Source organism: Coregonus clupeaformis, chromosome 23 (genome assembly GCF_020615455.1).
Source record: "Coregonus clupeaformis isolate EN_2021a chromosome 23, ASM2061545v1, whole genome shotgun sequence".
Classification (NCBI taxonomy): Eukaryota; Metazoa; Chordata; class Actinopteri; order Salmoniformes; family Salmonidae; genus Coregonus; species Coregonus clupeaformis.
In genome coordinates this window covers 20,821,489-20,845,613 of record NC_059214.1, presented here as the reverse complement: position 1 = coordinate 20,845,613, position 24,125 = coordinate 20,821,489, and the positions used below count along the sequence as shown (strand labels likewise).

The 24,125-nt window shown below is 41.8% G+C and overlaps 2 protein-coding genes across 3 annotated transcripts; one reads left to right on the top strand and one right to left on the bottom strand.

Annotated features, from left to right (window-relative positions):
• The first annotated feature begins 12,319 nt into the window (after positions 1-12,319).
• cfap210 (cilia and flagella associated protein 210) lies at positions 12,320-15,516 on the top strand. Its single transcript, XM_041843531.2, has 9 exons — positions 12,320-12,568; positions 12,791-12,999; positions 13,171-13,344; positions 13,480-13,685; positions 13,859-14,015; positions 14,110-14,249; positions 14,408-14,597; positions 14,752-14,916; positions 15,068-15,516. The coding sequence occupies exons 1-9, from the start codon at positions 12,514-12,516 to the stop codon at positions 15,419-15,421; spliced, it is 1,650 nt and encodes a 549-aa protein (XP_041699465.2). The 5' UTR covers positions 12,320-12,513; the 3' UTR covers positions 15,422-15,516.
• Positions 15,517-17,029: 1,513 nt separating this feature from the next.
• Positions 17,030-22,121, bottom strand: LOC121536799 (peptidyl-prolyl cis-trans isomerase G-like). 2 transcript variants are annotated; one of them, XM_041844358.2, is made up of 13 exons: positions 21,998-22,121; positions 21,508-21,584; positions 21,334-21,408; positions 21,124-21,231; positions 20,985-21,029; positions 20,818-20,905; positions 20,637-20,666; positions 20,353-20,492; positions 20,022-20,211; positions 19,745-19,921; positions 19,562-19,643; positions 19,322-19,467; positions 17,030-19,080 (listed from the first exon to the last, which is right to left on the bottom strand). In XM_041844358.2, the coding sequence occupies exons 2-13, from the start codon at positions 21,566-21,568 to the stop codon at positions 18,054-18,056; spliced, it is 2,169 nt and encodes a 722-aa protein (XP_041700292.2). In that variant the 5' UTR covers positions 21,569-21,584; positions 21,998-22,121; the 3' UTR covers positions 17,030-18,053. The 2 variants fall into 2 exon arrangements, with proteins under 2 accessions (XP_041700292.2, XP_041700291.2); XM_041844357.2 differs by having other exon boundaries at positions 22,002-22,121.
• Between the last annotated feature and the right edge of the window lie 2,004 nt (positions 22,122-24,125).

Here is a 24,125-nt window from a genome sequence, read left to right as displayed (position 1 = left end):
ATTGTCACAGTTCCGGTCTGCTTAAGGGGTGGCACCACCGCATTAGCATCTGGTCTACTTAGTTCATGTATATGAACCAGAAAAAAACAGCGAGTGAAATGTCTCACTTCATCTCCCGTCTTTGCTATAACCACAGAAATGACTTTGCTATAACTTGTTGGACCAGAAATACTATGCAATCATCACCTGGCAATGGTGTACAGTAGTGTTCCAATTCTGCTGACTATGTGTTTAAAATGAAAATATTTTTTAAAACTGAAGAACATTTTAATTTATGTGCAAGCCCCCCCCCTTCCTAAACATAATATAATTGTAATTGATTTCTCAAGAATATGAGTTCAAATTTAATGAGCCAGCTTTCAAAGTCTGTGATAGGTTTCCTAATTTATCAGACACAGTCAAGCACCTGACTCAAGCGCCTCAATTAGACTATCACCAGTGGCGGCTGGCCGATAGAGGGCGCTAGGGCGCCGCCCCCTTAAATAAAATTATTTAAAAAAATAAAATAAAAAATAAATAATAATAATAATAATAATAATAAAAACATCAGTATGTCAATATTTGTGTGTTTGAAATATGGAATGCACACAGTAATATGTGTAAGATATGATAGAAAATCATATTCGCAACCTTTCCTCTGCCTGTCAAACGCCTCGTCAGCTCTGGGCGATACAGAAAGTGCCCCGAGGAGGCGGGTCTACGTAGCAGTTAAGCCAATTGCTAATTTAAGATATGAATGTATGACATAAAATGTAGCTAATCAGCGATTTTAATTCGAATCCAAGGAGGGCGATTATTTTATCGCCCCAAGCTCGCCCCTGATAAAATAAGGACCGGGCTCCAGTGGCGCCATTTTTACTAGACGACAATGGCGAGCGCAAACGTTACTCCTCCAAGACCCAACCCTAACTCGGTGAAATCTCTCCTCCAAGATCCGTTTGAGAGGAGAACTTTGTCAGAGAAAGTTCGGGTGAAAGAGCTGGGCCCAGATCAACCTGACCTCTCAATCAGACAGCAGGCTAGCGAGAAAGGGAAGCAGTATATGCGCGGCTTCTCCCGTAGCTGGTACACCAGGAAGGCTTGGCTAGCTGGGTGCACTGATGCTAATGCTTTATTTTGCTTTCCGTGCTTGCTTTTTAAAACGACGGGGTCAGATTCAGCATGGACAGGTACCGGAGTGAGGGATATGAAGCACCTGTCAGAGAAGGTAAAGAAACATGAGAACACCAGGGCACACATGGACAACTCTGTAAAGCTAGCTGTATTAGGAAGGGTGAACATTGCTACGCAGCTGGATGCAGTGGCGGCTGGTGAAAAATATTCTCGGTGGGGCTGTGCCATACTTTTTTTTTCCTGTAACCATCGCGATATATTTTAACACAAACTGCAGGACAGCAGTGCTCAGTGAAACATTCAGTAATTATTTAATGCCAATATTAAAAAGTTGAGGCATTCTTACACAAAAACATATTACACAAACCCAAGCCTTTCATTTGCATTTAAAGTGAACTTTTCACCATTGGTAGTAAACAGGCAACGCAACAGGCATGCTGTCAGAACAGAGTGGAAAGTGGACAATAACATGAAATTATTATAAAGTTTATAGGAAATCTTACACTGTATAAAAGGATGTATAATATAGAAATGGATATCAAGTGGATGAACTCAAACCTTTGACTGGAAGAATAGCATACAGTATTTTATGATCATACTAAATGTGACTAATTGTTAATGTGCTCCAGAACTGCAACAATTAATTGATACAAACAACATATATACAGTAATATTAGCAAAGACACTATTAAGACTTTCTAGAGTACCATATATAACTGGATTTTTTATGCTAAGGTCAACTATATACAAAGAAACATGCGGCCAGAGCTGCTCTGTGTGTGTGTGTCTGTCATCTTATTTGTACAGGAATTTTGCCCGTCTGTCCTTCTGAGTGGCAAACCTCTCAATGACCCTTTGATTAAAGTCAGGAATGTCCCTGACAAGTTTCTTCTCCATGGAGAGCATGGCCAGAGCGTTCAGGCGATCCTGTGTCATGCTGTTTCTCAGGAAGGTCTTGATCCTTTTCAGTGTAGAGAAGCACCTTTCTGACTCAGCAGTTGTCATGGGTGTGGTGATGAGGATCTTGAGGAGGCTGGCAGTCTCTGTGAAAGTGCTCTGAAGGTTGTTCTCCATGAAGAACTGGTACAGGGGCACTGCACCACTACAAGCCTTGAACTCACTGTTCTCATAGATGAGGGACAGTTCGGTTTTGAGCTTGGCCTTGTTCAACATGGGGTACGCCTCCACGGTTGTTTCAAGCGCTGTATCGGGAACTTCACACTGTGTTGTGGGAACAACTCTCCGTGCAATAGTGTTGCGCTGATGAGGTGCTGGGTGAAGGAGAACCTCTCTTTGGCATGACTCAGGATGGTATCACATACCTGTAAAAGATACATCATCAGCTTTAATTTGCAATTAAGCTATTTTGATGCAAGTGATCCTGACTGACACATGCCTATGTCCAACTCAAGTATATGATTACCAAGGTGCTGATTGTTCAGGGTTTTGGCTACATACTACCAGGCCTGAAAATAGTTCTAGGGGGAAACACTGACAATTACATCACAACTTACCTCTATAGCCAACCTCTGTTGTTCTCCTGGTCCCAGCATCCTCCGTCGCTTGATGGGCTGTTGCTGCTCGTCAGATGCGCTGTCCCCACACAAAGAGGGAATTGAGGCCCTGGGTCCAAAAAATAAAGTTTAATTTGATAACTTGCAATCAGACTTCTTAACTCACTGTAATTCCCCCCTCAACACACAACCAGTGACTTTTATATATATATATATATATATATATATATATATATATATATATATATATATATATATAAGACAGACAGACAGACAGACAGATAGTGTGTATATACACACAAACTATGTCTAGTAACTGCTTTTAACCTGTGATGTACATAATTAACTGATGTTATTACGTTTTAAAGCCTTTTTCTATTACATTTGTGAGAGGGATGCAACATCATTTTGTTCTGCTGTGCACTTAGCAATAAAGTTAATCTTCAATAACAACTAGGCCTCTTCTAGAAATTGACCTGGTGGACACCTGAATAATTATTACAAACTGTGTAGTACTTTCCTGCATTATTATCAACGTCTGATTGTGTCTTCTCTTTCCTTTTAAAATACTAAAACAAATATAATTGTGACGGCTCTATGATAATCACTCACTTTGATGACCAGACACATTTAGGCTTTTAAACTGTTGTAAGTGAACTATTCATCTTTCTAACAACATCTTTATCAGCCAATAGTAAATATAGTTATTTACCTGATTGTTAGCATGCTGTCTGTGAACCTCTGGACAAGTGCTTTAATGAAGACAGGGTCGATGTTCCTCTTCTGCAGCTGGCTGAAAAGCATGTCCACATTTGGCATGATCTTGTGGAACAGTGCCAGGAAAAAACAGAAAGCCTCGTCTTCGAGCATCCTCACAACAGTCGGGGCATCAGTCGGGGCTGACAGTCGGGGCATCAAAGTTCCCAGAGTCTCTGATGGTCTGGAAACACGTTAGGAGGTCATCCCTGTACTCGTACACAGTGTTTACAGCGCGACTGTGGAAGTTCCACCGTGTTGTAGAGGCTCTGGGGAGTCTATGCGCAACCACTTCGTCAAGCACGGTGGTTCGCTTGGGAGACCTGGAGAAGAAAGCAGAAAATCCTGCAAGGTCGGAAAAGAAAGTGCCGATCCTGGGGATGCGTGAAGTAGCCTGCTGCATGATGAGGTTCAGCTGATGTGCATAGCAGTGGACGTAGTGCGCATTTTCGTACACATCCACTATTTTACGCTGCACTCCGCCGGTGGCTCCCCCTCATCACACTTGCTCCGTCGTAAGCCTGGGCAATAAGTTTGGCCTTTTGTCCATGTGAGAGTATGGTGCTGAGCCTCTCCAGCAGCGCTGTAGCGATGGTGTCGGCGGTTGCGTTCTCGATCAAAATGAACTCGAAAAAACGCTCTTGGACGTTACTTTTAGCATCGATGTAGCGTATCACAAGCACCAACTGGCAGTGGGTGGAAACGTCAGTCGTCTCGTCAGCTTGAATGGCGATAAAATCAGCACTCTTTACTTCCTCCAGGATGTAATCCTTAAGCACTGACAGCATACAGTCCAACAGCTCGTTCTGTATCGTCTTTGACGTGCCCTTAAAAACGGTAGCTGTCTTCAGGTGCTCCTCCAGCACACTGTCGAGGGAGGCAACAAAATCCACTAAGCCCCGGAAAATGCCGGGGTTGTCCGAGGAGTCAGTCTCCTCGTGCCCACGCAAGGCCAACTCAAAAGCCCCACAGAACTTCACACAATCGATAATTTTGGATAGAATGTGCCTGTTTTTATCCACCTCCTCATTGTGTTTCCTCACCGCAATCCTGTGGCCGTCATCCTATCACATGACAGGCCCTTCTCTGTTCATTACTTGGAATAGAGCTCTAGTGTGAAACACCATGCCTAATTTTACCCCAGCGTTTCCCAAACTCGGTCCTCGGGACCCCAAGGGGAGCACGTTTTGAGTTTTGCCCTAACTCTACACAGCTGATTCAAATGATCAAAGCTTGATGATTAGTTGATTATTTGAATCAGCTGAGTAGTTCTAGGTCAAAAACCAAAACGTGCACGCCTTGGGGACCGAGTTTGGGAAACCCTGCTTTACCCAGTCATTCTATGGCTATGCAGTTTGTTGATCTATGCACGTAGCTGATCTATGCACTTACATTACTTAGCTGAAATTATTTATCTAGATGGCGTAGCAGTGCGGTCGTGTTTTTTTCTGTGTCCATCTGCTATCCCCGGCCTGCTAGCACACGCAAGCCATTAAAAAATTATTTTTTTGGGTATACATTTCAAAATTTTTACTTTTCATTCTTTAACTAAATATACTTTCCTGCAACCCGCCTCACCCAACGTGGAAAGGATTATATTATTTCTTTATAACTTTTATCAAGAACCTTAAGCTGAAACAAGTCTAGCTGCAACCGAATGGCTACTTGCTATTAGCCACCGTTCTTGTCTTCACCATTGTCCGTGGCCTGCATATTAGATTTTCTGGCGGAATTACTGGACCCTAGCGCTGGATCATCGCAACCAGCTAGCTGCAACCAAATGGCTGTTGTCGTTGGCTAATTACCATTGCCCCTTAGCAAGCACCAGTTAGCCTTGAGCTAGCCTCGAGCCAGGTCCATCTCCCGGCTATCTACCTCTCTGTCAACTGGACGGGACCTCCTAGTGTTGACACGGAGCCCCGCCGATCCAACACGACTTGTTTGCCGATGAAATCGTCTGATCTGGTTTCAACAGGCTTCCCGTTACCACGTCGACCACAAAGATCCATCTGCTATCCCCGGCCCGCTAGCACACGCAAGCCGGGCCTCTTGCTCGCCAGTGCTGTAGCAGCCCCCAAACTACCTCCGAACTCTCCTATTGCTGTTCACCGGACCTTATGATAACTCAGCTATACAGCTGATGCCTGCTGGACTGTTCCTTTATACAGTACCGCATCCTGTTTATGTTTAGCCTCAGCCCAAACTTTGTCGCCATTACCAGCTGTTGTCTTAGCTCTCTCGAATAACACCTGTGATTGCTTTATGTCTCTAACCCATGTCAATATGCCTTGCTTATTGCTGTTTCGGTTATTTCTTATTGTACTATTTCACTGTAGAGCCCCCAGCCCAGCTCAACCTGCCTTAGACAGCTCCTTTGTCCCACCCCCCATACACGCGGAGACCGACTCAATCGGTGCCTCCAGTGATGCTATCTCTTTCATCGTTACCCAACGCTTAGGTTTACCTCCACTGTACTCATATCCTTGTCTGTACATAATGCCCTGAATCTATTCTACAACGCCCGGAAATCTGCCCCTTTTTTTTCCTTCTCTGTACCCAACGCACTAGAAGACCAGTTCTTAAAGCCTTTAGCCGTATCCTTATTCTACTCCTCCTCTGTTGATGTAGAGGTTAACCCAGGCCCTGTAGCCCACAGTATCACTCCTACTCCCCAGGCATTATCATTTGTTGACTTCTGTAACCGTAAAAGCCTTGGTTTCTTGCACGTTAACATCCGAAGCCTCCTCCCTAAGTTTGAGTTATACACTGCGTTAGCACACTCCGCCAACTCTGATGTTCTAGCAGTGTCTGAATCCTGGCTTAGGAAGGCCACCAGAAATGTCCAACCCCAACTACATTTTCAATCTTAAATAAGCATGCCCCATTCAAAAAATTCAGAACTAAGAACAGATATAGCCACTGGTTCTCCTCAGACTTGACAGCCCTTGACCAGCACAAAAACATCCTGTGGCGTACTGCATTAGCATCGAACAGCCCCCGCGATATGCAACTTTTCAGGGAAGTCAGGAACCAATATACACAATCAGTTAGGAAAGAAAAAGCTTTTTAAAACAGAAATTTGCATCCTGTAGCACTAACTCTAAAAAGTTTTGGGACACTGTAAAGTCCATGGAGAATAAGTGCACCTCCTCCCAACTGCCCACTGCACTGAGGCTAGGAAACACTGTCACCACCAATAAATCTACAATAATCGAGTATTTCAACAAGCATTTTGCTACGGCTGGCCATGCTTTCCACCTGGCTACCACTACCCCGGCCACCAGCTCTGCACCCTCCACTGCAACATGCCCCCCGCTTCTCCTTTACACAAATTCAGACAGCTGATGTTCTGAAAGAGCTGAAAAATCTGGACCCCTACAAATCAGCTGGGCTAGACAATCTGGACCCTTTCTTTCTAAAATTAGCTGCCGAAATTGTCGCAACCCCTATTACTAGCCTGTTCAACCTCTCTTTCGTAACGTCTGAGATCCCCAGAGATTGGAAAGCTGCCGCGGTCATCCCCCTCTTCAAAGGGGGTGACACTCTAGATCTAAACTGTTACAGACCTATATCCATCCTTTTTTTATTTTGTCATTTAGCAGACGCTCTTATCCAGAGCGACAGATTTTTTCAACCTAGTCGGCTCGGGGATTAGAACCAGCGACCTTTCGGTTACTGGCACAACGCTCTTACCCACTAAGCCACCTGCCCTGCCTTTCGAAAGTATTTGAAAGCCAAGTTAACAAACAGATCACCGACCATTTCGAATCCCACCGTACCTTCTCCGCTATGCAATCCGTTTTTTCCGAGCTGGTCATGGGTGCACCTCAGCCACGCTCAAGGTCCTAAACGATATTATAACCGCGATCGATAATAGACAGTACTGCGCAGCTGTCTGCATCGATCTGGCCAAGGCTTTCGACTGTCAACCACCGCATTCTTATTGGCAGACTAAATAGCCTTTTTTCTCAAATGACTGCCTCGCCTGGTTCACCAACTACTTCTCAGATAGAGTTCAATGTGTCAAATCGGAGGGCCTGTTGTCTGGACCTCTGGGATTCTATATGGGGGTGCCACAGGGTTCAATTCTCGGGCCTACTCTATTCTCTGTGTATATCAATGATGTTGCTCTTGCTGCTGGTGACGCTCGGATCCACCTCTATGCGGACGACACCATTTTGTATACATCTGGCCCTTCATTGGACACTGTGTTAACAAACCTCCAAACAAGCTTCAACGCCATACAACACTCCTTCCGTAGCCTCCAACTGCTCTTAAACACTAGTAAAACTAAATGCATGCTCTTCAACCGAACGCTGCTTGCACCCGCCCACCCGACTAGAATCACTACTCTCGGCGGGTCTGACCTAGAGTATGTGGACAACTACAAATACCTAGGTGTCTGGTTAGACCGTAAACTCTCCTTCCAGACTCACATTAAGCATCTCCAATACAAAGTTACATCTAGATTCAGCTTCCTATTTCGCAACAAAGCCTCCTTCACTCATGCTGCCAAACATGCCCTCGTAAAACTGACTATCCTACCGATCCTTGACTTCAGCGATGTCATTTACAAAATAGCCTCCAACACTCTACTCAGCAAATTGGATGTAGTCTATCACAGTGCCATCCGTTTTGTCACCAAAGCCCCATATACTACCCACCACTGTGACCTGTACGCTCTTGTTGGCTGGCCCTCACTAAATATTCGTCGCCAAACTCACTGGTTCCAGGTCATCTATAAATCACTGCTAGGCAAATCCCTGTCTTATCTTAGCTCACTGGTCACCATAGCAACACCCACCCGTAGTCTGCGCTCCAGCAGGTATATCTCACTGGTCATCCCCAAAGCCAACACCTCCTTTGGCCGCCATTCCTTCCAGTTCTCTGCTGCCAATGACTGGAACGAACTGCAAAAATCTCTGAAGCTGGAGACTCTTATCTCCCTCACTAACGTTAGGCGTCAGTTGTCAGAGCAGCTTACCGATCACTGCACCTGTACACAGCCCATCTATAATTAGCCCGTCCAACTACCTCATCCCCATATAGTTATTTATTTTGCTAATTTGCACCCCATTATCTCTACTTGCACATCTATCATTCCAGTATTAATACAAAATTGTAACTATTTTGCACTATGGCCTATTTATTGCCTTACCTCCATAATTTTCTACATTCGCACACACTGTATATGTATTTTTGACTATGTTTTGTTTACCCCATATGTAACTCTGTTTTTTTTATCGCACTGCTTTGCTTTATCTTGGCCAGGTCTCAGTTGTAAATGAGAACTTGTTCTCAACTGGCTTACCTGGTTAAATAAAGGTGAAATAAAATAAATAAGTGGTCTGTGTATTATCTTGAATACATATCTAGCTATTTGAATTGTCAATACATGTAGGCAAGCATATGAAATACAATGTAACCATCAGCAGATAAAATAGAGCACGTTAATATATGTACAGAAATTTGTGAAATGTAAAACAACTTAATTAATCTAGGAATATCACAGGCCACATTGATGAATAATTTCTCCATAAAAATATGTTTAATGAAAAACATTTGCAAAAGCCAAGAAATAATAATCAAACTGAATAACATTACACCAAATCACATCTGAGTAGGCTACAATTCAGAATCCATAGCCATTCATTTTACATCTGTATTGCGTCCAGACAATCTTTGCTGTATTTTCCCATGTAGAATGTTGGTTTGCAAAGTTCCAGTGACACTCTCTGCTTTTCATCGGCAGGTTTTCTTGTCATGGTCCTTAATTTATAAGCATAATTTTTCTCCACACAGATATATGTGGAATAATCGGGACATATTGTATAAAAATACTTATTTGTTTTTAGAATATTGGTTCCGAAATAATATCCTATTGGTGAGCCAACTTGTAAATGCAGAGGGTCTTTTACTTAATTATAAGGAATTCTTATCACTTTACAAGATCCCTGTAACACCTAAAGATTTTGCAATTGTTTTAGATGCCATTCCCTCAGGAGTTGCTTTATTATTCAGGAACCCGTCAAGACCTGACCCTCAGAACATACCTACAATTAACCCTGTTGACCGTAAGAAAGATTTGTTTTTCTTTTAGTCCATTCAACAACAATAGAGCTATACCAGCCTTGTTTCAACAGGATGTTATATGTCATGCCTTATTGGAATTGAGTTGAGGACTTGGTGGACTGTATATTCTGTAGGTTTAGGTTTTACTTAGCACTATGTGTTCTCTCCCAGGTGCTTGTAAGGTCACAGATGACAGACCGGTAGGATTCCAGTTGAGGTTGTTTAATGACGATGATTCACATATAGCAGTAACAGTGTATGGCTTGACAATTGAGTTAACCAAGAGTGTGTGGTTATTTCTGAAGGATGCACACTGGCCTTGGCTAAAACAAAGAATGCTAACTAAAGGTAATCGCAGCAGATGGCTGGAACTTATCACGGCTTGTGTACTTTCTCTAGTTACTTCCTTCTCCTCAGACATCGCCCAGCATGCTCTGCTCCACATCACCAGTGGGCGGCGCTACAGCTCTCCTATGATGAACTAATATTTACTCTCAATAGTCTTTCGTACAGGAATGGTTTTACTGATAATATCTGTTGGAAAAAAGTTTGGATGTTGCCACACACATACCTACTTATTAACAAAGTTAAGGACATTTTTAAAAAAAATGATTCATAAATATTATCCTGCCAACAACTATATGAAGAAGTAAAAAAATAACAAATTCAAATTGTACCTTTTGTAATGACAACCACAGAAACAGTGTTGCATCTTTTTTGGCATTGTTTTCATGTAAGGAATCTGTGGCAAGACATCAGTATATTTATAATTGAACACATTTATGAAGATTTTACACTATTATGGAGAGATGACTGCTTGGATTCATTACTTACAATATAAATAAGTTGAAACAATTTTATGTAATTCATTTCATTATTCTTTTTGCCAAATTTCATATTCACAAATGTACATTTACAAACAAAACACCAAATTTTCTTACCTTGCAAAAAGAAATGGAACTATATTTTAAGACAATTAAATATTCTGCCAACAAAAATCTGTTAGAATTATAAATGTGTGTATGTCCCTTAAGGTCCTTGTGTAATGTGATATTGTACCCCCTAGCCCAAATATCCTTTGTATATTCTTTATATATACAGTACCAGTCAGAAGTTTGGACACACCTACTCATTCCAGGGTTTTTCTTTATTTTTACTATTTTCTACATTGTAGAATAATAGTGAAGACATCAAAACTACGAAATAACACATATGGAATCATGTAGTAACCAAAAAAGGGTTAAACAAATCATATTTGAGATTCTTCAAATTGCCACTCTTTGCCTTGATGACAGCTTTGCACACTCTTGGCATTCTCTCAACCAGCGTCATGAGGTAGTCACCTGGAATGCATTTCAAATAACAGGTGTGCCTTCTTGAAAGTTAATTTGTGGAATTTCTTTCCTTCTTAATTCGTTTGAGCCAATCAGTTGTGTTGGTACAAGGTAGGGGTGGTATACAGAAGACAGACATATTTGGTAAAATACCAAGTCCATATTATGGCAAGAACAGCTCAAATAAGCAAAGAGAAACGACAGTCCATCATTACTTTAGATTTCAATAACTTTTAAAGTTTCTTCAAGTGCAGTTGCAAAAACCATCAAGGGCTATGATGAAACTGGCTCTCATCAGGACCGCCACAGGAATGGAAGACCCAGAGTTAACTCTGCTGCAGAGGATATGTTCATTAGAGTTACCAGCCTCAGAAATTGCAGCCCAAATAAATGCCTCACAGAGTTCAAGTAACAGACACATCTCAACATCAACTGTTCAGAGGGGACTGTGTGAATCAGGCCTTCATGGTCGAATTGCTGCAAAGAAACCACTACTAAAGGACACCAATAAAAAGAGACCTGCTTGGGCCAAGAAACACTAGCAATGGACATTAGACTGGTGGAAATGTGTCCTTTGGTCTGGAGTCCAAATTTGAGATTTTTGGTTCCAACTGCCGTGTCTTTGTGAGACGCGGTGTGGGTGAACGGATGATCTCTGTGTGTGTATTTCCCACCGTAAAGCATGGAGGAGGAGGTGTTATGATGTGGGGGTGCTTTGCTGGTGACACTGTCTGTGATTTATTTAGAATTCAAGGCACACTTAACCAGCATGGCTACCACAGCATTCTACAGTGATACGCCATCCCATCTGGTTTGGGCTTAGTGGGACTATCATTTGTTTTTCAACAGGACAATGACCCAACACACCTCCAGGCTGTGTAAGGGCTATTTTACCAAGAAGGAGAGTGATGGAGTGCTGCATCAGATGACCTGGCCTCCACAATCCCCCGACCTCAACCCAACTGAGATGGTTTGGGATGAGTCGGACAGCAGAGTGAAGGAAAAGCAGCCAACAAGTGCTCAGCATATGTGGGAACTCCTACAAGACTGTTGGAAAAGCATTCCAAGTGAAGCTGGTTGAGAGAATGCCTAGAGTGTGCAAAGCTGTCATCAAGGCAAAGGGTGGCTATTTTGAACATTCTCAAATATAAAATATACTTTGATTTGTTTAACGCTTGTTTGTTTACTACATGATTCCATATGTGTTATTTCATAGTTTTGATGTCTTCACTATTATTCTACAATGTAAAAAATTGTACAAATAAAGAAAAACCCTTGAATGAGTAGGTGTGTCCAAACTTTTGACCGGTGGTGTATACTTGTGTTCCCCATGTACTTTTTGTATTGATTTGTTAATAATAATAATTAAAATAAATAAATAAAATGTAAAAAACAATGGAATTTCACTTTTTGTTACTCGTTACTTTGTAACGTGTGACAGCGGTTCTTCGATCACTCGTGTTCTGATTGGTCTCTGTATGTTCCTAGGTCTCAGCTCTCCGCAACTGGTCTCTGGCAGCAAAGCGTTGCTAGGATACATTGCAACAAATGTGTCCATCGTTACTGGATACAATCCTACAGAAAACATTCCGTCAAATCCGAATTTTTACACAACGAAGTTGTAAAACTGTCTAGAGACAACAAGAAAATTGCCATGCAACTTTCTGTGTGCTCTGAATGCTCTTTTTGTTCATACGATTGAAACCAAGATACATTCAGAACAAATGACAACTGCGTCTGTTGTCCAGTATGGTCGAAGGAGTGGGTCCAGCAAAAAAAGTGTGTTTGACTAGCTACTTTAGCTACTTGCGTAGCCTATTCGTTTCCTTGCTCTCTTGACGCATGTATGGGTTTGTAACGTTACTGTAGATAATATTGAATATTTTGCTCATGGTAAAAATGTTTAAGCAATATCTATGCATAGCCTACCACAGCATAACAACATTGTTATACCATAACCATACCATTGTTGTTTTTTCCTTTCGTTTCTCCTATTATCAGTGCAAGCAGTTGAGGAAAAAAATGAAGCAAGGCAACCACCAGATCTTCGACAAGTCACTGTTTTGCCCAAAGTCGAATGGCTCCGAATTCAAGGTAGTTTGAATCAAGGGAATAAATACAACGAGAGTCTAAAGGAGGCGTCCAAACAACGAGAGGCTATGCACCTGAGGTCCAAGGAGGTGGTGAAATTCTGGTCTAACACAATAGCTGTAAGTATCTTTGTTTGTTTGTTTTTACCATAATGCATAATGGTACCTGTTATACATTTCTTAATCTGTGCATGTGCCCACAGGCAGCCTCAGGATCACAGTCTCATACAAAACATTAGGCTAAAAACAATACACAACCTACTTGAGTAAAATGTGCTATTCACTTTATAGGGACAAAGACAACAGAAACTGGAGGCAAAGAAGATTCGGGAGGAATTAGAAGAAGAGGAGAGGAAACAGATGGATATTGAGGAGGCTAAATATCAGGCGCAAATGAGGAAAGAAGCTATTGAAAAGGCCAAAACTCAACAGTACTACGAGACTGATCGTGTGAAAGGATTTCATGTTTGTATTTCTTATTATGTTATAACTTAAAATAGTATTCTGCAATGATTTTTTTCATCTGAAGACGTGCTGTGTTCTTTATAATGTGGATTTCTGAGTTAAATTGAATAAATGCAATATTGTTATTTCTTCCAGAGTGCACTCTTGCTGACAGAGGTCCTGAAGGAAAGAGAGGCCCAGATAGAACTGAAGCAGAGAAAGCAGGATACCTCCAAAGATGTGGACAAGAAAATCATGGCTATCAGTAAGCGTAGAGAGGAAGAAGCCTTGCAAAAGGAGCAGCAGAAAGCTTTGCAGAGGAAGCTTGACAGCCAGGCCACAGCAGAGGACTTAAAACAGCAGTAAGTCTCACTGAAGCCTAACAACCTGGCAGCAGTTATCGAATTGAATATCTATATCATAGACTACCATATACTCTAACATGGAGTCAAATGAATTTAAAATGTAGTCCATATAGAATAGACTGAATGCTCTCAACGGTTTAGTATGATGAATGGTCTCTTCCCCCTATTAGGGCAAAGGAACATGAGATGGATAGAGAACGGGAGAAGCTGGAAGACAAGAAAGAGGCAGAGGAACTCCAGCGACTAAAAGATATGTTTCTGTGGGAGCAAGGCATGCAGGAGCAAAAGAAAGAGGAGCAGAAGAGAAACATCATGAAAGCTCACATGGTAAGGTATCAATGTTCAGATGTCTCGCTCACTAGAGCAATATTACACAAGATTCATGTGGGTGTATTAATTAATCCTGCATTCGTATTTAAAGGAGCATCTCTCTAACAGAGATATCATTAGAGCAATAGAGGCACAAAAGCAAGAGATGGAGGAGGAGCGCACGGGGCTTTTTGCAAATGCAAAACAGAAAATGGTGAAGTTGAGGAAAGACAAAGAGGAAGAGCTGTTCAGGTGAGTAGACCTATTAGGAGAAAGTAAACAGTTCGAGAAAACATTTGAAGTCCCACAATAAGAAATTGGCATAGCTGTGGCATCACTAGTCAACAGTGGTCTTACAATTCTGGAAGTCTCATGGACATAGATCTTCTAAGCCTATTTTCCCTCCTAAGAGAGGTCCAAATGCACAGGGAGAGGATCATGAATAAACTGGCTGCACAACAGCAGGAGCAGACGGACAATGAGGAACTCATCGCCAAGGCTATTGCTCAACGGGATGCCAGACAGGCACAGCAGCAGAAGGAGAAAGATGACAAGAGGATGGCTATGCTGGACTCCATTGCCTCACACAGAGAAGCCATGGTATGGCATGTGCACCCTACCACAAGCAAGGGGACAATCGGGAGCTCAAAATATTATTCTCACAAAATTAAACTATTTATCAATGAATATGCCGGCCTATATGTTACAAAAAACGTGTTCTATTATCACAATGACACTGGCTTCGTTTTTTCAGAAACAAGAACAGGAGCAGAAGGATAGAGAACACCACGAGAAAGCCCTTGACATGCTTTATGCCAAGAAAGAAGCGGACAGAATATTTATTGAAAAACAACACCTGAAGGCACAGAAAATGAAAGAGGATGGAAGAACTTTACAAGACGTCTACATTCATCAAATGGTGAGCTTGGATTTGATTAGCCTTTCCATGATTACATTTCTTGATAATTGTTGATATGTCAGCTATTGACACATGTAGTGGAATGTGTCAGCAACAGCTATACTTTTAATGAAGCAACATCAGATTTCATTTATCAAATCTTGCTGTTCAGGCTGAAAAACGTGCCAAGGAACAGCACATAAGAAAACAACAACAGGACTTCGAGACCAAAAATGCAGAGCTCATTGCTGTGGAGGAGAAGCAGTTCCAGCAGTATGCAAAGAATGTGATCGATACAGCCACTGAGGCCAAGAGAAATACTTACCCACTCCGCAAAGCTGCCAGGGAGGGAATTGGAGGTGGTCTTGGCCCCATCTTTGGAGGAGTGAGACCAAGTTACTTGGTTCAAGATAACACTGGTGTCCAGATGCCCAATTACGTCGGCAGTAGATCTCAGGACGTCAAAGAGCTGAATGAGACATGTGATATTCAGCATTCCAAGAAAAGACTTGGATTCACATGGTAAACATCTGTTGAAAAGAGCAACATGGTCAGGTAAAGCATGATTAGAAAAACAATAAACCAATGGAATTCATTATAATTTCCTAAGCATTAATGATATACCCCCATTTTGTCATTTATTTCACACACAAAAAAGTCACAAGTTCTTGACTGACCGAGAGGGATGATTGTGGTCTTTTCAGTGCGCCAATAGTGAAGACATCAAAACTTCACCTGGAATGCTTTTCTAACAGTCTTGAAGGAGTTCCCACATATGCTGAGCACTTGTTGGCTGCTTTTCCTTTTCCGACTCATCCCAAACCATCTCAATTTGGTTGAGGTCGGGGGATTGTGGAGGCCAGGTCATCTGATGCAGCCCTCCATCACTCTCCTTCTTGGTAAAATAGCACATACACAGCCTGGAGGTGTCCTGTTGAAAAACAAATGATAGTCCCACTAAGCCCAAACCAGATTGCTGCAGAATGCTGTGGTAGCCATGCTGGTTAAGTGTGCCTTGAATTCTAAATAAATCACAGACAGTGTCACCAGCAAAGCACCCCCATACCATAACACCTCCTCCTCCATGCTTTACGGTGGGAAATACACATGCGGAGATCATCCATTCACTCACACCGCGTCTCACAAAGACACGGCGGTTGGAACCAAAAATCTCCAATTTGGACTCCAGACCAAAGGACACATTTCCACCGGTCTAATGTCCATTGCTTGTGTTTCTTGGCCCAGGCAAGTCTCTTCTTCTTATTGGTGTCCTTTAGTAGTGGTTTCTTTGCAGCAATTCGACCATGAAGGCCTGATTCACACAGTCTCCTCTGAACAGTTGATGTTGAGATGTCTGTTACTTGAACTCTGTGAAGCATTTATTTGGGCTGCAATTTCTGAGGCTGGTAACTCTAATGAATGTATCCTCTGCAGCAGAGGTAACTCTGGGTCTTCCATTCCTGTGGCGGTCCTCATGAGAGCCAGTTTCATCATAGCGCTTGATGGTTTTTGCAACTGCACTTGAAGAAACATTCAAAGTTCTTGAAATGTTCCATATTGACTGACCTTCATGTCTTAAAGTAATGATGGACTGTCATTTCTCTTTGCTTATTTGAGCTGTTCTTGCCATAATATGGACTTTGTCTTTTACCAGATAGGGCTATCTTCTGTATACCCGCCCCCCACCTTGTCAAACACATTAAGGAAAGAAATTCCACAAATTAACTTTTAAGAAGGCACACCTGTTAATTGAAATGCATTCCAGGTGACTACCTCATGAAGCTGGTTGAGAGAATGCAAAGCTGTCATCAAGGCAAAGGGTGACTATTTGAAGAATCTCAAATATAAAATATATTTTGATTCATTTAACACTTTTTTGGTTACTACATGATTCCATGTGTTATTTCATAGTTTTGATGTCTTCACTATTATTCTACAATGTAGAAAATAGTAAAAAATAAAGAAAAACCCTTGAGTAGGTGTTCTAAAACTGGTAGTGTAGTTCAACGGTTTCATTTTAATACATATATGATTCACCCAGATTAAAATGTGATGTGTCAATGTTATCTCTATATCAGTTGTCACCCCTCTGTGAAACATTATGATAAACAATCTATAGCCAATAAAACAAACATTTTAACCATATCCTTTTATTTTAAAACATGTTTCATTAGGGAATATTGAATTTGGCCAGTTTTTACAAAGCCAGTGGTTTTCATTTATAGTTTAAACGAAAGTCATGCCAGGAATGCAACACCTAGTATGAACTAACATGGTGGAACTTCACAGCAATGTATTTACACATTACCCTGGTGAGGAATTTTAAACAATTTGAAAGATGTAATGAGGGAAAATCTGAACATAAAATACTAACAAAAATGCATACAATTATACAAAACTCATTTGAGACTGAGGTCAGGAAAAAAGTTCTGGTTCCCTGAAACAGGTAAAAAAATATTTAAACGGTATACGCATCTAACACCCCAATCATTTCACAAAATGTCTGTGCTCTTATCAGCCTTTCAAGTCAAATTGAGCCTTCTCTCCTGACATCTCCACTTAAATTTCAGTGAAAATACTAAAAGGTGAAGATAAGAATTTTTACAAAACCATTTTATATGTTGCACTTACAGTATGTTCTGTGACATAATGAGACTTGGTAATTCGAACCATCAAAATGTTGAAAATAACCATATGATTAGTCATACTGGTGATGTATCCATGTAATAGTACTTGAGTCAGGCATAAAGGCCAGAAAGACATCAAACTCATCCCTTCCATTATAATTATCACAATGGAATCACGTCCCCTCAGTACGAGACCAGACTGAAAGATAATTTTTTGAATAAAACCTGACAAATGTTCCTTCCAACACTGACCTGTTCAGTCACTTCCTTACTCCAGACCATTAATGCACATTACATTCCCAACATTTGTCATTAGTGTGACAGCGAATAAAAAATAAACAAACATAAAATGGCTTTTAGCCGCTGTCAAATCTTATGAAATCTTAATTTGTACAAATATTCCAGAATTGGATATATTGTGATATCTAACAAGTGTCTAAAATAGGTCTACAGCAGAACCTCACATATTATTAGGCATCAGCGCATTCATTTTTATGTTCAAGGATGGGACAAGAATGAACATTTAGTGGACTAATCACTATCAGAACTTGAGCTGGAGCTGTACTTCTTTTTCTTGCTGTGGTTTTTATCCTTCTCTTGGCTCTTTGCCTTTTGATTCCGCTCAGGGCTTTTCCCTGTATCTTTGGACTTGTGAGAGGACTCCTTTTCTGTGCTGCCGTCCCTTTTCTTCTTGGAGACAGGGCTCTTTCTACTTCTGTCCTTCCCTTTATTCTCCGAGTTGCTGCTCTTGGACCTCCTTCGTCTGTGAGTGTCTTCACTGTCTTTGTTCTTCCTCTGATGAGATGAACCGTCTTTGCTATGGTCTCTATTATTGCTCTTACTCCTGGAGCGCCTGCCTCTACGCGAGTCCCTGCTCTTATTCTTGTCTGGACTCCTTGTCCGCTCTCTGCTCTTGGATCTACCTCTCCTCTTGTCCTCCCTCTCTCTGTGGTGCTGTCTTTCAATACTCTTACTGCGCTCCCTACCTCGCTCTCTGTCCCGTGCTTGCTCTTTGTCTCGAGATGTGGCACGTCTCCCCCTGTCCCTGCTTCTGCTGTTAGATCGGTTTCGGTCCTTTCCAGAGTTCCTCTCCTTGCTTTTAGACTTTGTCCTCAGCTTCTCACCATTTCTTCCTTTTGTCTCCTTTCTGTTCTTAACGTCAGCCTCAGTGGGTTTAGCTTGTTCTTTACTTTTATCACGGTCTTGAGTTCCAGACTCTTTATTGAGGTGTCTGTCCTTGCTTCTTGAGCGGCCCCTCTTATCATCACCTTTGCCATGTTTCTGATCCCTCTCTCTGCTTTTGGACCTACCACTTTTCTCTTTGCTCTTACTGCGGCTTTGAGATTTGGCCTTCTTTGCCTTGTGTTTGTTGTGCTTGTCTTCAGTTTTAGAAGGGTCCTTTTCTTTGCTCTTGGATCTATGGGAGCGACCTTTCTTCTCCTTCTCTTTGTTTTGATTGGGGTTTTCAACAGCGTTTTCATGCTTGGTTTCAGAAGTCTTCCTCCCTCGTCCTCTTGGAGCTTTGCCACTCTCATCCCTGCCCTCTGTCATGTCACCCCTACAACATAAATAGAGAGAGAAGTCACCCCCACAGCAAACACAGAATCCAAGTTAAGACTATTTGAATAAAACTTAAATAACTGGCCCTTGGCTGATGATCACTTTTGGCAATAGGAGAAATTAGGCAATACTTGAGAAGCCAGGTAATTTGATAATAATAAGCTGATTTTCACTTTAACACCCTGATCAGTCTAGCACTGACAGTTCAAATATTAACAATAAAAAGTTAAGACTCTTACTTGTCACCCTTGATCCAGCGGTCTCCACTGGATGCTCTTGGTGCCCTTTGTGCACGCTGCATCTCCTGGCGCCAGTGTGGAGGAGTCTCGCTGCGCCGGAAACGATCCCTTGACCTTGACCTGGAATGTGACGGAGTTCGGTACCGCTGCAAGTAAAAGATTCAATTAACATGAACTTTCTAGATCCTTGTTTTTCAGAAACTGTATGATAGTACTGTACTTGTTTGACAGTGCACTTACTCTTGGACCTCTGCCTTTAATCGTCCTGCCTGATCTTGTCATCAGAAGTTTCCTCTTATGTGCTGACTGACAATTAAACATTCTGCAACAAAACAAACAAAAATGTATCTAAATGAATATAGCTCCCAGTTGTAAAGGTTCAGAATGAACTGGAATGTTGTTCCGTCTTGTCCATGTACTCACCTCTCCCTAGGCTTTTCCCTCTCACTCTTTTTTTCCTTCTCCTTTCCAGACTCTTCTTTTTGCTGCTGAGGACTTCTCCTCATAAGGAACTTATTTTCTGGGATAGGAGGGATTTCCTCTGGTCGTACCGTAGACGTAACCTCTTCCTCTTTCTCATCACCACTGCCGAGCTCAGACCTACAGACATTACAGACCAGACTTCAAACCTATGCTTTCATGAAGCCTGTTGTGGGAGTTATCATGCTATGAAGCACATTAAAACAGTTTCGGTACAAACCCTTTCTTATCTTTCTTCTTCTGTTTCTTGTCCTTCTTCTTGGACTCTTTCTTGTGCCTCTTCTTCCGTTTCTTGGATTCTTTATCAGAGTCACCCTCAGATTCAGAAGAGACGTCAGAACTGTCAGAGTCACTAGAGCTGTCGCTGCCACTGGAGACGGCCTTTTGTCTTTTCTTCTCTTCTTTTCTTGCTGTAAATAGTAGAAGACACAACACCAGTGCTAAGGATACCTTTACAAGCTTTGATCCTGACGATAAGAGAGTCCAAGATCTACAATCTAAAGCAATAACAAGCTTAAAACAACTTGCCAAATGTTGATAATCCTACAAACCTTTCGATTTTGGAATGAGCTCTCCACAGTTCATAACTTTCACTTCAGAGTATGGTCTACTGCCGGCATCTGTCTTTTGACTCTCCATTGTCTGAACAACCTCTTGTCCAGAGATCACTTGGCCAAAAACCACATGGACACTAGAATAAAATCAGCAAGTTATAACAGGTGATAACAATGAAGAACAGATCACTATTGATCTAACATGCTCTTATCAAAAGACCATTCAATCAGATACAGATGGTCAAACTAAGTTGCAATGCTTGTCCAAATATTATACTTACCCATCCAAATGTGGTGTGGGTTTTGTTGTTCTGTAGACCAGGATAAAAAAAAATGGAGCAGAAGATTAGAATGAGAGTAAAACATATTTTTGTAGGTTAGGTTCACTCAAGATGCTAGATGTGTGAATGACCAACTGATAATAGCAAGGCCTTTTAAAAATTAAAACATCAATAGACTTACATGAAAAACTGTGATCCATTGGTATCTTTGCCCCTGTTTGCCATTGACAGGAGGTACTCCTTGTTATGTTTGACAGAGAAGCTTTCATCTGAGATACAGACATGACATTAGTCCTTGAGGTTGGTTTGATTAGAATATTTAACACAAGTATCTGTAAAGAGTCCTACCTTCAAAGAATCCTCCATAGATAGATTCCCCTCCCTTTCCATTGCCTGATTTACAGAAGGAATATAGATATTAGAATTTCATAAAATAAAAACATTTCCACTGTTGTCTTTGGTTAAGGCTAAGAAGTATTTCATATACCTTCACTGAAGTCTCCTCCTTGAATCATGAAGTCCTTCACAATTCTGTGGAATAGGCATCCTTTGTAATGCAGAGGTTTTTGTGTACCTTTTCCAATTCCTTTCTCGCCTACACAGAAAGTAATGTTTAAATCAAAACAGAGATGACAATATGTGCATAATTTAAAGATGGTACACTAATGTCAGACCAAGGCAAGAGAAAGTCAATTACCTGTGCAGAGGCATCGAAAGTTCTCACATGTTTTGGGACAGACATCAGAAAACAATTCTACCACAACTCTGCCAACTGAAAGAGAAACCATGTTCATGTTAGTGCACATTTTAGTTACATTTCAGATATGATAAACGGGACGGTAAGACCAATGGAAAACCTAAGCCTTCTTACCCAGCACGTTACTGATGCCAATGTCAAAGAAGCAGCGTGGACGCTGAACCTTGATTCCCATGATCAAACTTTTATAGCTGAAACAAGTTTTTTTTTGCTGTTAGTTAGCGTAGGCCGCTAGTTGTTTACAAATACAACCATAGTACCCACCTCTACAGGCTAATATATCGTATTAGTCAATTAATTGGCGAAAAACCCATGCTGCACAAAATCTTGGCTAGATAACGGAGTTTAAAAACTAGCTAGCTTTATCAACATGAATGAATAACGTCAATATTTAGTTGAGTAAACAATGCAAACTGAAATGTCCACGCTAACTAGCTAGATTGCTAGGTAATGACTTGTGCTCATGCGGATTGTGGCCTGCTAGCTAGCTCGCTAACGTTATTAGCTGGTTACTCATAGCAATGATAGATCTCCGTCTTCCTTTTCAATCAATGTTATTTAAAATTGACATAATTTACAATAGCGTACACATTATAGAGTTTACCTACACAAATTAGCTCAGTTGGCCAACTGAGGCCAATATTTCACGGTAGTTATTCTCAACAAGGTGAAATCGAGCTTCACTTAGCTACCGCTTCTTCCACAATGTTTTCTAAAGATGGCGCGACGGGAAAAGTCAGGGCATTTTGGGTAAAAAGATGCGCCAGTCAGCGCGCAGAAGACAACCTTTCACACCTGCTGACAGTCCACTGGTACATCTGGCTGGTTTTGGGTGTTGTGATGATTGCTCATAATGCAAACACTAAAAACGTATAAAATATATTTTCCTACAGTTTTGTTTACCTGCTGCTTGTGTAGCGTACATACAATATAGACTACTAGGGGACAAAATTATTACATGTTATTTATATGAGGGACTATATGAGGGTCACAGATAGAACAATGAGACGGATATTTCACCGAATGCATAAATGTGAAGCTTTCGTTTGGCGTTTCCACTCACTACCACATGGTAGTGAGAAGCCCATTAGCCGGCAGTGGGAGAAGATGGAACCTTTGATCTCAATACAGTTTTCTGTTCCCAAAACTAGAATCTGTTACGAACGGAGTGGACTAAGTTTTGCAGTCTTTACTCTTTGTCAAAGTCTTTTTTTAAATTGCGTTGTTTAGAAGGAGTGCAAAGGCGAATTTAGTTATTGCACACGCGCATTTCACATAGTAGGCGTTCCCTAACGGAAATATGCAAATGTTGCTAGAACGCACCAATAGGATCTCGCTAGCTCGTGCTTGGCTCTGCCCACCTCTTTGCTTGTTCTGCCCACTATAACTAATTTGTTCCCATTTGGAACGACGGGCGGCTTGGGTGGATATGAGAGGGGATGTAGATAGTATGAATAACTGGGTGAGAACAGCGTTAGATGGGGCAGCTACTGAGGCTATACCTAAGAGTTCAGGGAGGAGGAGGAGGAGGAGGAGGAAAGCAGTCCCATGGTGGATGGAGGAATGTGGGGCAATGTGAGGATTAGGAACAGGGCATTTAGAGTACTGAAAAGGATGCATAACTTCCAACATCTGATTCAGTATAAGCAGGCCCAGGCCATGGTGACGAGAACTATTCGTCAGGCAAAGACGTCATGTTGGCATCGGTTCTGTGACACCATTGGAAGGGCGACACCTGTGGGAGAAGTGTGGGGGATGATTAAGAGGATGAGTGGGATCAGAAGGGAGTGGGATTATCCAGTGTTGACGAGTGGGGAGGATGTGGCAGTAACAGATGAGGAGAAAGCAGAGATGATGGCCAAAGCATTTGTCCAAGTGCATAGCTCTGCAAATCTGTCAGAGGAGGGGCAGATGGGGAGAGAGAGAATACGAGAGAGGAGCATCCTGGAGTGCTGGAAGGGAGGGAGGATGTAAATGAAGCGTTGAGTGCACCATTTACCAGGGCAGAGGTGAAAAGAGCAATAGGTAAGGGTGGGTTAACTTCACCTGGGAAAGATGAGGTGTGCTATGTTATGTTGGCCCATCTTAGTGATGAGGCACTGGATAAGGTATTGGTGTTGTACAACAGACTGTGGGAGGAGGGGAAACTACCAGGCAGTTGGAAGGAGGCAGTAGTGGTACCAATCCGGAAGCCCGGGAAGAATCCAACGAAGCCAACAAGCTATCAGCCAATAGCTTTAACATCAAATGTATGTAAGATTATGGAACATATGATTACGGAGAGGCTAACTTACTTTCTGGAGAGCAGAGGGCTAGTAACGCCACATCAGAGTGGGTTCAGGAAGGGTAGCGGAACTATGGATCCAGTGCTCTGCTTAGAAGCCGAGGTCAGGAAGGCTCAGGTGAACAAGGAGACTGTTGTAGCTGTCTTTTTTGATGTGGAGAAGGCGTATGATATGATGTGGAAGGAGGGGTTGTTAATCAAACTTGATATTGTGGGGGTAGGAGGAAGAATGTATAACTGGATAAAGGATTTCCTGTTTGGAAGGTCTATCCAGGTGAGGGTAGGGAAGTCTTTATCAGGCAGCTACTTGGTGGATAATGGTACACCGCAGGGGAGTGTGATTAGTCCTCTGTTGATCTCAATCATGATCAATGATGTTTACTCTCAGGTACAGCCGGATATAGGGAGGTCGTTATTTGCAAATGATGGTGCCTTATGGAAGAGGGGA

Coding starts and splice junctions, on each gene's coding strand:
- cfap210 (XM_041843531.2), top strand. CDS start 12,514: ATGACAACTGCGTCTGTTGTCCAGTATGGTCGAAGGAGTGGGTCCAGC. Junction 14,016..14,109: donor ACATCATGAAAGCTCACATG/GTAAGGTATCAA, acceptor TCGTATTTAAAG/GAGCATCTCTCTAACAGAGA. Junction 14,917..15,067: donor ACGTCTACATTCATCAAATG/GTGAGCTTGGAT, acceptor CTTGCTGTTCAG/GCTGAAAAACGTGCCAAGGA.
- LOC121536799 (XM_041844358.2), bottom strand. CDS start 21,568: ATGGGAATCAAGGTTCAGCGTCCACGCTGCTTCTTTGACATTGGCATC. Junction 21,232..21,333: donor CTTTCGATGCCTCTGCACAG/GTAATTGACTTT, acceptor CTTTCTGTGTAG/GCGAGAAAGGAATTGGAAAA. Junction 20,906..20,984: donor CTATGGAGGATTCTTTGAAG/GTAGGACTCTTT, acceptor TCTGTATCTCAG/ATGAAAGCTTCTCTGTCAAA.